This window comes from Elephas maximus, chromosome 10, assembly GCF_024166365.1.
Source record: "Elephas maximus indicus isolate mEleMax1 chromosome 10, mEleMax1 primary haplotype, whole genome shotgun sequence".
NCBI classification, from domain to species: Eukaryota; Metazoa; Chordata; class Mammalia; order Proboscidea; family Elephantidae; genus Elephas; species Elephas maximus.
In genome coordinates, this window is record NC_064828.1 from 77,341,321 (window position 1) to 77,358,289 (window position 16,969).

General features: G+C 42.3%; 1 protein-coding gene across 1 annotated transcript in view; it reads left to right on the forward strand.

The window, feature by feature from the left end:
* FNTB (farnesyltransferase, CAAX box, beta) overlaps positions 1–16,969 on the forward strand; it is a 79,733-nt gene that overhangs the window by 38,903 nt on the left and 23,861 nt on the right. Inside the window, exons 3-6 of the mRNA XM_049898230.1 lie at positions 201–273; positions 2,756–2,847; positions 14,295–14,441; positions 14,543–14,626. Coding sequence (XP_049754187.1) covers positions 201–273; positions 2,756–2,847; positions 14,295–14,441; positions 14,543–14,626 — 396 coding nt within the window. The remainder of the gene's footprint in view (positions 1–200; positions 274–2,755; positions 2,848–14,294; positions 14,442–14,542; positions 14,627–16,969) is intronic.

Here is a 16,969-nt window from a genome sequence, read left to right on the forward strand (position 1 = left end):
AGATGCTGGTCTCTGCTCTGATTTAGCTGCCCTTTGAGGTAAAGAATTTGCTGGTTATCTATCCAGTGACTGCTGGGGGATGTCCTGAAGCTGTGAGAGTGTGTGTGCGCGTGTGCATTTGCCCACGCACGCACGTATGTTCGGTAGGGGGTTGGACACATAAGTTATGAGAATAAGTTTACATGCGCTTGTCTTTCCAGGCTTATTTTGCAGAGGGAGAAGCACTTCCATTATCTGAAAAGAGGCCTTCGACAGCTGACAGATGCTTATGAGGTAACTCATTGCCCAGGAACTCATTCTATCAAGTTTTTAGCCAAGTCTTTCATGTTTTTCCTATTCAAATACAAAAGGCATATGAGCCTGGCCTGTTGCAGATTCATCCTTGTACCATGTGGCTCTGGCAGGAAACCAGGTCCTTCTTCAAAGGGGCAAATAACCCTTGACACCTAGCTAAAGTTCCGTATCATATCCTATTTCCCCAACCCTTTGCCCTATTGCTGTTGTGTGCTGTTGAGTCAAATCTGACTTATAGCAACCCCATGTGACAGAGTAGAGCTGCCCCATAGGGTTTTCTAGGCCGTAATCTTTATGGGAGAGATTGCCAGGTCTTCCCTGGAGCCACTGATGGGTTTGAACCGCGAAACTTTTGGTGAGCAGCCAGGCACTTAACCATTGTGACACCAGGGCTCGTTTGTCCTGTTAGCTGATCTAATTTCTGTACTGGCCAGAGGACCAGTATATAAGTCGCAGAGAGTACTACCTGCAGTGTAACAAGCAGATTTTGAATCATATTCCTCGTGGCCTAGGGTTCCACGGAGTGGGCTTAGGCATGTGGAAGGGGTATATGTGGGGAGCGGGGTATTGGGAATGGCACTGAGTGGCAGCCAAAGGGCGAATAGGAACAGGCGGTCTCCAGCTTTCCTGCCTCACTTCACACAGAACAGCTCAGCTTTTAACCTGCTCCTTATTTGGGGAGAGGGGCCTAAGTTTGACTAGGATCCCTGGTGGTGCAGTGGTTAAAGCACTCAGCTGCTAACTGAAGGGTCAGCAGTTTGAACCCACCAGCGGTTCTGCAGGAGAAAGATGTGGCAGTCTGCTTCCATAAAGATTACAGCCTTAGAAACCCAGTGGAGCAGTCCTACTCTGTCCTGTAGGGTGGCTATGAGTCGGAATTGACTCCACGGCAACGGGTTTGGGTTTTTTAAGTTTGACTGTTTATGTCAGGGCTTTGCAAACTCAAATGTAGGGCCCAGGCAGGTAGCATAAGTGAGTGAAGTTGGCTGGGTGAAGGCTAAGGCAAACTGTTCCAGCCAATTGCTGCAGTACAGGAATGCAGACCCACAATTTGCAAGATCTTCTCTTCTTTTTTCAAATGAAGCTAGGAATCCAGATTTTTATGTGTATCTCCCAATAGTAAAATGTTGCAACCAATTCTAAATAAACAAACACTGCAAGCAAAACACATCCATGGAGTAGATCTGGCTTTTGGGCTCCCAGTTTCCAGCCTTTGACTCAAGCCCTCTGATTAGAGCCCAGTCCTGGTAGAATTAATACCAGCTAATGATTTAATGATTTATTAGAACCAGAGCTAAAAGCTTAACATGCATTATCTCATTTAATCCTTACAAGTACTGTATGAGGGAGGTATTTTTTTATAGATAAGCAGGCATAACAAGATAAGCGATTTGTCCAAAAACACATAGCTAGTAAGAGGATGAGCCAGGATTCAAACCCAGGCAGGCCGAATCCATAGCAGTCTCTTCAGTGACCACACCAGGCTGCCCCCTAGGCGGCAGACTAGCAAACGGCCACAGTTGTGGACGTACAGTGCTTTGATGAAGAGGGCTGCTTGAGCCTGTGGAGAGAGCACTGGATTGGAAGCCTGAGAAACTGGGTTCTTGTCTCAGCTTTGACATTTACTGTCTTTATAATCTGGAAAAAATTAATCTCTTTGGACCTCATTTATATACTTTTAATCTGTAACACTGGGACAGTAATCCTACCTGCCCTGCCCTGCCTAGACTTGAATGCCCAATAAATATTTATAGTTTGAATTAGGATCAAGATCTGTTCACATATCACCTTTGGAAGGCTTTACCAGCGCCCCCAGTTAGAGTTAATCTCTTCTGTGTGTTCCCTCAGAACTCTGTTTCTGCCCATTACGGCACATACATATACGTATGTGTTTTATTCCGCCTTGTTCCAGAAAGACCCAAGGCAACTATGTGTCTTGTCTGCTGTTCTCTTCCACAGAGATAGCTACATACATTCTATATCCCCAGCATCTCAAGAATAGGAACCAAATTGTGTTCATTATCATGCCCCCAGTATCTAATGCAATGCTTGGCACAGGTGCATACTTACTAAGTACTTCTGAAATCAGTGAAGCAGTTAAGCCAGGAAATTCCTTCCTGAGATTGTACTGTATATCTCCTTGGGTCTACACTGAAAAATAGCAGGACTTTATGTCCTGGCGTGTAAGAAGTCCTCTGCTCAGGCTTCCATAGATGCCAGAGAAGGACACACCAACTTCAAGGTGAAGTTCTTTACCTCATTATCCTTTTCTCACTGCGATATCATTTCACCTCCCAGCTAAGGCCACAAAGCAAGCATCCCTCATTCACTGATTCTTGTCCATAGGGCACCCTCCTCCCCCTTGCTAGGCTGCCAGGGGTGAGACAGATGTCGCCTTGTCAGCAGTGTCTCAGACTGATTCTGAATAAGGGGTGTGTTTTCTTCCCCCTCCCTGTCACAGTGTCTGGATGCCAGTCGCCCATGGCTCTGCTATTGGATCCTGCACAGCTTGGAACTGCTAGATGAACCCACCCCCCAGATGGTGGCTACAGAGTGAGTCTGGCTCTGGGGGATCTGAGGTGTTCTCTCAAATTGTATTTTGAGTTTGGGGTTCTTCCCGCTGAGTTTCTGTTTATTTGTTTTGATTGAAAATGCAGAGTGTTACAAAAAATCCTTGCCCTTCTCTTGACCTCCAGTAACTTCCTGAAACTCCTCCACTTAGGAACCTATTATAAGCTGGTGGGTAGATGAAGACTTTGAACTCCCAAGAGAAGGATTCTGGTTTCTTCTGTGGCCTTTTCTTTTGGCTCTTACTCTGGTCTTTGAGGAAAGTCTTCACATCAACTCTGAAAGACATAATTTCTCCAGAAAGTACAGTATACACTTGAGTAGCTCCTGTGAGAAAGTGCGTGCCAACCCAAGGAACAAAAAGCCGTTTGCGTCTGTAAATACCTCCATAGAAGCATCCCACCAGTGCAGTGCCTGGGGGACAGTGTGGTTCTTGATGGCACTGGACATGTTGTCATCTTGGTGTGCAGATGTCATGATTCACAATTTTCTTAAATGTCTGGTTTATGATTTGAGATTCAAGCAATTGAGATTCTTCCCAAGATGCTTGTGCAGCTGATGTTCTCTGTGTGGCACCTCATCCTCAGAAGCTTTATATGTTATATTTTAATGAAGATTTTATATTTTAAAGAAGAAAAAAGCTGATCATCACCCCAGTCTTAGCGATACCTAGGGTAGACAAGGGCAGCCAGGAAGCAGATCTAATGTCCTAGTTCTCACTGAGAAAGAACATGTCCATCTTGACTTCATCCACTCCCCCTGGTGCTCCTGAAGGAGAGGACTCTGGGAGGAAAGGCTCCTGAGCCAGGTTCTCATCTGTGTAGCACACAGAGGCAGCTGTGCCAGGAGGCAGGGAAGCCAGCCGGTACCCCTGCCTGGTTACAGTGCCCCTGCCCCGGTCACACTGTCAGGTCAGAAGAACAGAACTGCACATTGTCTCATTCATTCTGTCTTAACAATAACCTCTCATTCTTGCCTTCCTGGGCAGGGTGTCTTGTGACGAATGTGGATGAGGGAGATAATGAAGAATTAGGCCATTAACCCTTGTGATCTGTACAAAGCTTTCTGAGGGAGAGGAAAAATATGCATTGTCTTTATCAGGATGCTGCTGCAAGCCAAGTTGCTTCTAGCACTGGAAGTCAAGTTGGTCACAGTTTCTGCAGTAACAGGAATTTAATTGTCAAAATAAAGGCCCATGTGTTTTTGAAATACCAGTTGGGGGTTGTGGGTTGTTTGGGAAGTTTTTCCCCCGCACATCCACAATCAGGATATGCTCTAGCGGAAAGAGAACGTTGTATGAGAGAAAAGAAAACCAACGGGAGGATTCTGTGAGAGTGAGGCACAGATGCCCGATAGAGGAGGAGGACATGGGCCAATTTGATTTGGGAAGATAGAATGATAAGGAGATTTCTGAAGTGGAAGAACTTAGGTCAAAATCAATTTTGAGGTTTTTTTTCTAGTTTGTATAGTTGGTGGTTTAGAGCAAAGCCTTTTCTGAGGAATTAAGTGTCAGAGCTTCTGTAGCTACTTTTGTGGTCCCATGAGAATGAGAAGACCCCTTAGAGGGCTTTACACAGTGAACAGTTGGAAACAGCATAACTAGCAGTAGGGGATGCTTTAAAATTTAAAGTTTAAATTATGATGTAATACATACAATGAAATACCATGTAACCATTTAAAAATTTACATATACATATAAACCCAAAACCCGTTGCTGTGAAGTCGATTCCGACCTATAGAGACTCTATAGGACAGAGCAGAACTGCCCCACAGGGTTTCCAAAGAGTGATTGGTAGATTCAAACTGCCAGCCTTTTGGTTAGCAGCCATAGCTCTTAACCACTGCACCACCAGGGCTCCATATATACATATTTGTATGTACATTTAAGGAGTCCCGGGTGGTGCCGCTGGTTAAGCACTTGGCTACTAACCAGAAGGTTGACAGTTTGAATCCACCCAGAGGCACCTCAGAAAAAGGCCTGACAATCTAGTTCTGAAAGGTCACAGCCATTGAAAATTCTGTGGAGCACAGTTCTACTCTGACACACATGGGGTCACTGTGAGTTGGAATCGACTTGATGGTAACTGGCTTAGGTTTTGTGTTTTGTGTACATATTAACATAGAGATGTTCATGTTTTATTAAGTGGAAAAGGGTAGTTAAAAAGATTTGACTTGTATAGATTAAAAAATAGATGAGTATATGCACAGAAAAAATCATAGGGATATATGCAGACATAAACCCAAAAACCAAACCCATTGCCATTGAGTCCATTCCGACTTATAGTGACCCTATAGGACAGAGTAGAACTGCCCCATAGAGTTTGCAAGGAGTACCTGGTGGATTTGAACTGCTGACCTTTTGGTTAGCAGCCATAGCACTTAACCACTACACCAGCAGGGTTTCCTGTATAAACGTGGTAATAATTATTTCTGGATGGTGGGGTTCATTCATTCTTTTCTAAGCTTATTTGTATTTTCTAAAATGTCTACAATTGCTACAGTTGTTTTATAATTAATGTTTTAAAAATAAAAAACTGGTTTGCCCTAATTTTAAGAACCACTTGATAGTTGATGACTGAAAATTTCTTCTTCACAGCTGCCTTAAAAGCTTTACCTGTCATTCTTCCGAGCAGTGATATGAAGACTTTTCAAGAATTACTTAGACTTACCAATAAGTGTATTTTGTTTTGTGCCTAGCAGGCAATTCTAGGTGCCAATAATATTTATTATGAACAGAGCCTTATAGTTCTGACCTGTAAGGAAATAAACTATTTTTAGTACGATATAAGGAGCGCTGGTGGCACTGTGGTTAAGTGCTTGGCTGCTAACTAAAAGGTCAGCAATTATAACCCACCAGCTGCACCGCAGGAGAGTGATGCGTCAGTCGGCCTCTGTAAAAATTACAGCCACGGAAACCCTATGGGGCAGTTTTGCTCTGTCCTGTAGGGTCCCTATGAGTTGGCAATGACTTGACGACAGTGGGTTGGGGGTTTAGTGAGATATAGAGCAATCTTACTGACAGCTATAAAAATATGAGGTTTCTTTTTTAGACTACTTAATAAAAAAAAAGGATACTGCCATTTTATTTATTTTGCACAGAGAAAAGAAGTGCTTTACAAATGTAGTCTTTTTTTTTTTAACATAAATGTTAAAGTGACCTAGAGGCAGAGAGTTTAGCTCTGGAGTTTCATCGTTCTCTAGTGTGTGTGTGCGCGTGCACGCACACACACACACGTTTTTCTCTCCTATTTTGTTCACTGTCGTGCTTCTGTTTGTTTAAGGAACAGTATCACAAGCTGGGTTCCCTCTAGTGGACAAAATCATTTTTGTCAGCTGTGGTGACTGTTGCCTAAGGCCAGCAAAGCCAGGCTTTCACTGCGGTATCAGATATTTCAATAATAATATATTCACAGACACAGATTTAGCATGCCTCTCAAGAAATTGTATGCATAAATTTATGTGTTTACATATAATAATAAATTAATATTTTGGAACTAGACTAATCACATTTGCTTTGCTTAATGATTTTATCACTGAAGAAAGTAGCCTTTAATGAGAACTCCCATGCTTTTTTATTGAAAGCCACTTTAATAAAATGGGGTAAAATAAAAATCACAGAGAGACTATTACACTGTTAAAGTTAGGTTTTTAGCTTCTGTAGCATCTACAAATTATCTTTAACTTAAAAATTATTTTAGGCACATAAAGTTTTTGCAAAGATCAATTCAAATTTTGATATGTCAATCTTTTATTATTTCCCTTTGGAAGGGCTAGTAGCTTATCTCCTTAAATATTTTTCTTTTTAATTTTTAAATTTAAATATAATTTCTATGTTTCCTTACCTTTCATTTAGGATATAATACGTAGTTATTTGTCACCTGGGGACTTTTTGACCAGATGTCGCTGGCTTGTAAAAAGAGAGTGCTAAACATCCTTCACTGAACAGGACAGCCCCCCACCAACAAAGAATCATTGGCCCAAGGTTGAGAAACCCTGCTCTAAAATAACCAAGTTTAGACTTGACCATACTTTTAAAATAGCTGCTGTCCTAACGATTGCCTTCACTTGACGAAAAGTCAAATAACCTGTCTGACTCCACAAGCAGTATGGCCTCCCCGAATTAGCAAGAGACCCTACCTGTCTTTCACCTGTTCATTGTCATACTCTTTGTAGGAAGGATTTGCCTTTCCATTGTATTAAGCTGAAGCTGTTTTACTGGGACATTTGAAAGAATTAGTACTAGAAGATTAATACAAGAAACCTAATGTCATCCCGTCCATCTTGCACCTGCATCTCTTCCTGATGATTGGTCCTTTTCTAGGTCTCAGGTCTGTCCATGGTAACCTGTTCAGGTACTGAAGTTTTCTCTTAAATCTAAACTAAATTCTTCTTGCTGCAGATTAGTCTCAATTTTTGTTTTTTACTAGAAGATTTTTTATAATTACCCTTTGTATACTTGCAGTATTTGGCTTGGTAGCTTCCTCACTGTGATTGTCTGTGTAATATTAAGTCTTTTTATGTTTCTTTATATTTAGCCATTTTTACAACTCTAACCTGAACTCTCTTTAAGTTCGAAATGAAGGCTTGGGCCAGATACAGTTCTAAGGAGTACTGGGTTCATGATGCTTTTAACAAGCATTTTTGTGGTTGTTGTTCTTCATAACCCAAGGACCCACAACCTGTGGTTCTTTTTCTGCTGTATTTCTTGTCATTTCCCACCTTGCATTTAATATCCTTTACTCATCCCCCAAGCCTGCCATCACTAAGTATTTTACTGGCTACTTAAACCTATTTCGTTTTCTTTTATTCTTACTGGCCTCTGATTTGATTTATATTATTGGGGACTTTGATTCTCACTTTAGAAGTGTTCCCTGCTTGTTTTGTGTTATTTGCTTATTTACTGTACATGCTTTTGAGTCCTTCATCCAGGTTGGTAACAGTGATGTCTAGAATTAACTGCTTGTTAGATCACTTTTTCAGGCCTCACCTACCACCTAAAGGTCTGAGTTAATTCTTATAAGGCCAACAGTAAATCATGAATAATCTTGCATTGAACTTGATCCTCTTGTAAGTTTTGCATACTCTTTAGTGGTCGAATGATAGAACAGTGCTATCCAGTAGAACTTCTGTGATAATGGAAATGTTCTGCGTTTGTGCTGTTCAGTTTCGTAGTCGCTAGGCACATTTGGAAGCCCTGGTGGCATGGTGGTTAAGAGCTCTGCTGCTAAGCAACAGGTCAGCAGTTGGAATCCACCAGCCGCTCCTTGGGAATCCTATGGGGCAGTTCTGCTCGGTCCTATTGGGTCACTATGAGTCGGAATTGACTCAAGGGAACTTTTTTTTTTTTTTTTAGCCATATATGACTGTTGGAACACTTGAAATGTGCCATGTGTAACCAAGGAGCTGAATTTTTAATTTTAATTAAAGTTTAAATAGCCACATATGGCCAGTGGCTACCTGTTGGTCGGTGCAGATTTATAGCATTAAACCCATTGCTGTGGAGTCAATTCCAACTCATAACGACCCTGTAGGGCAGAGTAGAACTGCCTCATAGGGTTTCCAAGGAGCAGCTGGTAGATTTGAACTGCCAAACTTTTTGGTTAGCAGCCAAGCTCTTAACCACTGTGCACCGGGGCTGCATGTCTAGAGTAGTGGTTCTCCCACTTTGTGTGTTTCCAGATCACCTGGGAATTTGGTAAAAATAGGCCCAGGCTCTTTTCTTCTTCAGCAAGCTGGGCTGCTGGAGTCCTTGTATCCTTTGCTAGCTCCCCAGTGATTTTGGTGTACGCATTGTACGTTTGAAATTCCCAAATCTAGAAGGTAGTTTGGTGTTTTGTTGGTAATTGTCACATTAAAAAAAAAAAAAAAAAGAAACCCATTGCTGTTGAGTTGATTCCGACTCATAGTGACCCTATAGTACAGAAGAGAACTGTCCCGTAGAATTTCCAAGGAGCCCTTGGTAGATTCGAACTACTGACCTTTTGGTTAACAGCCATAGCACTTAACTACTGCGCCATCAGAGTTTCCACCGTCACATAAGCTAGACTGAAATGCTTTGTTGACATTAAAGAAAACTGACCTACTAGATCGTTTAGTCATGTAAGTAAATGAATGAGCTTGTGCAGACTTCACGAAGTGTGGCACCCTCGTGGTGTAGTGGTTAAGAGCTCAGTTGCTAATCAAAAGGTCAGAGGTTTGAATCCACCAGCCATCCCTTGGAAACCCTATGGGGCAGTTCTGCCCTGTCCTATAGGGTTGCTATGAGTCAGGATCGACTTGTCAGCAATGGTTTTTTTTTTGAGTTGGGCACTCTTTTGGTGTTTGCACAAGGTTTGCTGCTTGTGATTTTTTAGTTTGTGAATTTCTGGTCTCTAAGATAATTTTTCTCCACCTTTGGATGGGTAGAATCGTCATTAACAACATCTTGGTTTTCAGAATTGCTAAGAATTCTGCAAGTGACAGCTGGTAGCTTCATGGTCACATTTGCCAGTTCCTTAAGGTGCAAGTTCTTAAGCCTCTGGATCAGAATGTTCTGTGATCCGTAAGTGTCTGAGATTCAAGAAGAGCCCAACCCCCCAGTTCTCTAGCACCACCCCAGGGACAGTCAGATGCAGCATGTCAGCTGAGAGAAGTTGGCATGGAGAGGGGATTGAAAGGTGTCTGGTACATTCAGATCCTAGCTCATTTCAGACTTTAGGCTACAGGGTCAGGAGTGTTGCTTTTGACTGATTCTATCTTGGGAACTGGCGGTGGGAATGGATAACTAGGTTTTTTTAAGTTTTATACCAGCTAAAACATTTTGTTTTTCATTATGTTTTAAACGAAAGTTTACAATTCAAGTTAGTTTCTCATACAAAAATTTATACACACATTGTTATGGACCCTAGTTGCTTTCCCTATAATGTGACAGCATATTCCTGCTTTCCACCCCAGATTTCTCCTTTCCACCCCAGCTTTATTCTTGCTACCCTGGATTTTCCATGTCCATTCAGTGAGCTTCTGTCCCTTTTTGCCTTCTCATCTCACCTCCGGACAGGAGCTGCCCGTTTAGTCTCATGTATCTACTTGAGCAAAGAAGCACTGTCTTCACGAGTATAATTTTATGTCTTATAGTCCAGTCTAATCATTGTCCAAAGAGTTGGCTTCCCAAGGCTGGCATTAATCCAAAAAACACAAAATAATAAATGTTGGAGAGGTTGTGGAGAGACTGGAACACTTACATACTACTGGTGGGAATGTAAAATGGTACAACCGCTTTGGAAATCGATTTGGCGCTTCCTTAAAAAGCTAGAAATAGAACTACCATACTATCCAGCAATCCCACTCCTTGGAATATATCCTAGAGAAATGAGAGCCTTTACATGAACAGATATATGCACACCCATGCTCACTGCAGCACTGTTTACAATAGCAAAAACATGGACGCAACCAAGGTGTCCATCAACGGATGAATGGATAAGTAAATTATGGTATATTCACACAATGGAATACTACGCATCAGTAAAGAACAGTGACGAATCTGTGAAACGTTTCATAACACGGAGGAACCTGGAAGGCATTATGCTGAGGGAAATTAGTCAGAGGCAAAAGGACAAATATTGTATAAGGCCACTATTATAAGATCTTGAGAAATAGTAAAAACTGAGAAGAACACATACTTTTGTGGTTACGAAGGGGGGAGGGAGGGAGAGGGTTTTTTATTGATTAATCAGTAGATAAGAACTGCTTTGGTGAAGGGAAAGACAACACTCAATACATGGAAGGTCAGCTCAATTGGACTGGACCAAAAGCAAAGAAGTTTCCGGGATAAAATGAATGCTTCAAAGGTCAGCGGAGCAGGGGCGGGGGTCTGGGGAACATGGTTTGAAGGGACTTCTAAGTCAATTGGCAAAATAATTCTATTATGAAAACATTCTGCATCCCACTTTGAAATGTGGCGTCTGGGGTCTTAAATGCTAACAAGCGGCCATCTAAGATGCATCAATTGGTCTCAACGCACCTGGAGCAAAGGAAAATGAAGAACACCAAGGTCACATGACAACTAAGAGCCCAAGAGACAGAAAGGGCCACATGAACCAGAGACCTACATCATCCTGAGACCAGAAGAACTAGTTGGTGCCCGGCCACAATTGATGACTGCCCTGACAGGGAGCACAGCAGAGGACCCCTGAGGGAGCAGGAGATCAGTGGGATGCAGACCCCAAATTCTCATAAAAAGTCCATACTTAATGGTCTGACTGAGACTAGAGGAATCCCGGCGGCCATGCTCCCCAGACCTTCTGTCGGCACAGGACAGGAACCATCCCCGAAGACAACTCATCAGACATGAAAGGGACTGGTCAGCGGGTGGGAGAGAGATGCTGATGAAGAGTGAGCTAATTATATCAGGTGGACACTTGAAAGTGTGTTGTCAACTCTTGTCTGGAGGGGGGATGGGAGGATAGAGAGAGAGGGAAGCTGGCAAAATTGTTACGAAAGGAGAGACTGAAAGGGCTGACTCAATACGGGAAGAGCAAGTGGGAGTACGGAGTAAGATGTATGTAAACTTATATGTGACAGACTGACTGGATTTGTAAACGTTCACTTGAAGCTTAATAAAAGTTAAAAAAAAAAGAGAAGAAAATATTCTTTGATGGTTGGGGGGGAGGGAGGGAGGAGGGGAGAAGGGCATTCACTAATTAGATAGTAGATAAGAACTATTTTAGGTGAAGGGAAAGACAACACACAGTACAGGAGAGGTCAGCACAACTGGACTAAACCAGAAGCAAAGAAGTTTCCTGAATAAACTGAATGCTTCAAAGGCCAGCATAGCAGGGGCAGGGGTTTGGGGACCATGGTTTCGGGGGACATCTAATTCAATTGGCATAATAAAATCTATTAAGAAAACATTTTGCATCCCACTTTGGAGACTGGCGTCTGGGGTCTTAAATGCTAGCAAGTGGCCATCTAAGATCCATCAGTTGGTCTCAACCCACCTGGAGAATGAAGAACACCAAAGACACAGGGTAATTATGAGCCCAAGAGACAGAAAGGGACACATAAACCAGAGACTACATCAGCCTGAGACCAGAACTAGATGGTGTCCGGCTATAACCGATGACTGCCCTGACAGGAAACACAACAGAGAGCCCATGAGGAAGCAGAAGAGCAGTGGGATGCAGACCCCGAATTCTCGTAAAAAGGCCAGACTTAATGGTCTTACTGAGACTAGAAGCAGCCGGGTGGTCCTGGTCCCCAGACCTTCTGTTAGCCCAAGACAGGAACCATCCCCAAAGCCAACTCTTCAGACAGGGATTGGACTGGGCAATGGGATAGAAAATGTTACTGGTGAAGAGTGAGCTTCTTAGATCAAGTAGACACGTGAGACTATGTTGGCATCTCCTGTCTCAAGGGGAGATGAGAGGGCAGAAGGGGGTCAGAAGGTGGCCAGATGGATATGAAAAGAGAGAGTGGAGGGAAGGAGTGTGCTGTCTCATTAGGGAGAGAGCAATTAGGAGTATATAGCAAGGTGCATATAAATTTTTATATGAGAGACTGACTTGATTTGGAAACTTTCACTTCAACCACACACACACACACACACAAAGTCTTATAAAAAAGAAAAAGCTTTGGCTTCAGGAATGGTTTCAGTTCTGGGCTAACAATGTCCGGGGGCCTCCAGTCTCAGTCAGAACATTAAGTCTAGTCTTTTTAGTTAAAACTTTTTGTTTTTGTGATATGGAAAGCTGCTCGTATGCTAGTGCAGCCAACCTTTGTTAGGATGTAGCTTATTAGCTATTTGTTTCTGGAAAATGGAACGAGAATTGGTGAAGGTTTGGCAAGTATGTTACAATCAAATTAAATTCTCTATAAAAATTAATTGCTATTAAAAATGTGCCGTAGAACTGTCTTCCTTCTCTTATTACCAATTTCAGTTTCAATCCTTACTTTTCCTACAGTAAAATTTTAGGCGTAAATAGAAGTGAATGTGTATTGTTTTTAATCTGTGCTTAAATCAGGACTCAAGTAGCAAGTAAGCAGCATCTTATATTGCTTTCTCTGGATAATGGAAGGTCTGGAATCAAAAGTAATCAAATATGACGGGGAAAGCAGTAATAAATGTGTGTCTTAATGGAAATTAACTAGGCTGTACGTGGTCTGTCTGGTGGCAGTAGATAAGAAAGAATGAAATGAAAAGTGCCTGGGAAGAGGAGGCTTCCTGAGCACTAAAAGGACTCAGGCTTGCAGCTTGTTCTCTTAAATGAAGGTTTGTCCTGAGAGGAAGGCTGTGACCCCTGCTGAGCCGTAGACAAACAACTCGATAGCCAGGGCTTTCCTGGAGCACCCCTTTCTGGTAAACTTGGACAAATAGGGGCTTTCCTGGTTTCACCTTAAAGCAGGAATATAATTTCTGGTAACCTGATGCCACCTTGAAGACAAGGGCTATTTCAACGCACTCAACCCTTTAATAAACAGTTTCCCTCAATAAATAGAACTGGAGCTTCTTGAGAGCCCTGATGGTGCAGTGGTTAAGCAGTAGGCTGGTAACCAAAAGGTTGGTGGTTTGAATTTACCAGTGGCTCTGAGGGAGAAAAGAGCTGGCAATCTGCTCCCATAAAGATTACAGCCTACGAAACCCTATGGGGCAGTTATACTCTGTCATATAGGGTCACTATGAGTCGAGATAGTCTGGACAGCGCACAACAAACAACAGAGCCTATTTGGTTTAGTGTGAAAAGTTCTCCAAGAACCCATAGACTGTGATGCATTCTTGTGATATGAGTCAACAAGGCTTCTTTGACAGTGACCACATGAGGTGTGCATGACAGAAGCTCACCTCTCTTTCATTCTCCTAACCATGGAGGCCAACTCCAGTAAGAGTTTGTTTCTTACCGGTGGTAAAAATAAATATCCGTAGCCACTCGGTTCCAAGTGGCAAGAGGAGTGAGAAAGCATCTTCAGACATTCATGGCTGGCCAAGGTAATGGATCTAGACCAGGGTGTTAGCGTGGAAAGCAGTTGAGCACTACTTTTCTGGACAAAATTCAAAGCTTGGGAGGTACCCCATAGGCAAGGAAAAGGAGGCAGTTACCACAGATCTAGGGAGGCAGATGACAAAAAGTATGGGAAAGATTTGGTCAAGAACAGCTCGAGTATATGGGACTCTTACCCCCAATTCTATGAAAGGCTGTTGATACCTGGTCTTATGTTCCTTGCTTCATGACTAGGCATATGCTTAATACAAAACTCAGATAAGAAGGCAGAAGCTGATGATACCAGGGTACAAAGCTGAGTTCTTTGGGGAGGGGACGGTTTATATTCACTAGGTGGGAGGAAATAATTTTTTCCCTTTTGAGGAAGGAGATGTCATTGGAAAGGTGTGGAATCTGACGTTTAACAATGGTAGGGTAATGCTTTCTGACTTTGTTTTTTCCCTTTGACTGTGTATCTAGTGTGTGCCAGTTCCTGGAGCTGTGTCAAAGCCCAGAAGGTGGCTTTGGAGGGGGCCCTGGTCAGTACCCACACCTTGCACCCACGTATGCAGCAGTCAATGCACTGTGCATCATTGGCACTGAGGAGGCCTATGACGTCATTAACAGGTACAACCCCAGCCAGCAGCGACAAACTCAGAAGGGCTGCCTGCCTGCTGACCCTGCACTGACCATTGCCCTCTCCTGCCTTTCCCCCAATTTTTTCTCAGAGAGAAGCTTCTTCAGTATTTGTACTCTCTGAAGCAACCTGATGGCTCTTTTCTTATGCATGTTGGAGGTGAGGTGGATGTGAGGTGAGTAGGGTTTTTCTCAGGCTGCTGATCAGTAGATTCTAGAGCTTATCTGCCGTTAGAGATGTAAAACCTAAGGAACAGCAGGGGTCAGTATTAAAGCTTTGGGAAAGCTGCTGCTTTGTTCTCACAGAATTACATAATGTCATGGTGTCATAATCATGGCAAATGTGATACGGTGGCCTTGGGATAGCCCTTTTTCTAGCAGTGCATTTTAAAAACCATTATCACCAGACCTTTTTTGTATAAATGTCAAACTATAAGTAATGCTTAAAAAGGTTTTGTTTTAAAAATTAAAAATACATTTGTTTGGAATAAAATGATGTAATATATAATAACTGTATAGTATAATTTATTTTTTAAAATAATATGCTATTTTCAGTGAGAGTTTACACAGCAGATTAATTTCCCATTTAACAATTTCTACGTATAATTATTCAGTGACATTGGTTACGTTTGTGTAGTGCAGTTTAATCTTTCATCTATCTAGGACTGTTGTTGTTAGGTGCCATCGAGCTGGTTCCTACTCATAGCGACCCTGTGTACACCAGAAATGAAACACCTCCTGGTCCTGCGCCATCCTTATAATCATTGCCATGTTTGAGTCCATTGCAGCAGCCACTGTGACTCTTTGAGAGCCTTCTGTGTCATTGAGAGTTTTCCTCTTTTTCACTGACCCTCTACCAAGCATAATGTCCTTCTCCAGGGACTAGAAAAAGAAAGTGAGAATTTTTAACACTTGAGATCCTCCTGAGGGGTGTGAGAGTAGCTTTGGGAGGTGCAGAAACCCTTACGGGCCAGTAGAGAGCAGTGCCGTAAAGTGGCATTAATGGATCTGTACCAGTTGGCTCAGAATTATTACTTAAGAATTGTGTCTGATGTACCTAGCAAGTAGCTTACTCACCTGGCACGAGATTACTTATGAAGCATTTAGGGAATTCACTGAGTAAATCGTTTCTCAAAGGTGGCAGGTCATTGAGATTTCATGCCATTTCCTTATTATTTGGCTTGAGAAATGTATTTTTTATGGAGTTTCTAAATCAAAGCCATCTTATATCCTATTTGTACATGTGTTTGCTTCTGTACAAGTTGATTAATAATCTGGTTTAAGTGAAATGGAAAATCATTGGTTTGAAGTATAGGGAAAGAACAAAACATAAAAGTTGTGAAACATAAAACAGATTGTAGATAAAAGTAGGTAACTAGGCTGCAAAGGCGTTTAGAAAGGATTTTCTTCTGTCTGTGATCTATCTGTCCAAATAAAAAAATTAGACCTGGCATCTGTATGTACCAATGAAGCCAATAGAACTATTGAGGTAAGGCAGTATTGTGTTGACTCTTCTGAAGGAAAAAGGAAAAAAAAATTTTTTTCACCCCACGGTCACTACATTTTTATTCCTATCCTGCAGATATGTCAATCACACACTCAAAAGTGTTGAAACTTAACTTTTTAAAACATACTGAGGTTACTAGGCAGAAGCGGACAAACACTGGCAAGACCCTATCGGTATTTTGTCACATACCTTTTTTCAGATATGATTATTTTATAACTTACTCATCCCAGCACCGGTGTTTCCTATGTTCTTATTCCAGCCTGCTAGACTAATGGTAGGAAGTTTCTCCAATAAAATATATTTGTCTTCGGAAGAGCACAGTAGCCACATCCCTCCACCTAAGCACTTCTGGTAATACTCTGCCATTCTAGCCTTTGCTTTTCATTTATGTGAAGAATTAAAGATGGGAATGATGGAAAAACCTATCAGATCACATCCAATTTCCTTGCTTTGCCTGGTTTCTGGTACCCCATTTCCCTTGGTTTTCACTTGACGTTTAATTGTTCTTGGCCTGGAAGCACCTGCCAGTACCCAGGAGTGCTTGTTGATGGGTTTGACCTGGAGGGAGATAGCAATGATTGAGGACAGTTTGGCATCTAGATGCTAGCTTGCACTCATTCTGGGTTAGACAAAGATGGTCTCTTGATGATCTTTCAGGTTCTATAACAACTCCGAATAGTTTCTGGATGAGCTTACTCAAGAGTTTACAGCTCCGGTGTACTTAAAATAATCAAGTTACAGTGAACTCCTAGCAAGCACCATATTTTCTCAGTTCTTAAGAAAGGAGCAAGTATTCCTGACCCCTAATTTAGGTTATCTAATCTGGGGCATTTCGTGGGGGTAGTGAGGAGAGAAGGACCCAACATTTGCAAAGATTTAGGTGACAGAGAGTGGGTGTGTTCAAGAAATGAGAAGCTCTTGTGGCTGGAGCATCGAGGGCATGCTGGGCAGTGGTGAGAATTGAAGCTGGAGGGGCCAGCCAGCCAGGGACAGACTGCCGAGGGCCCTGAAC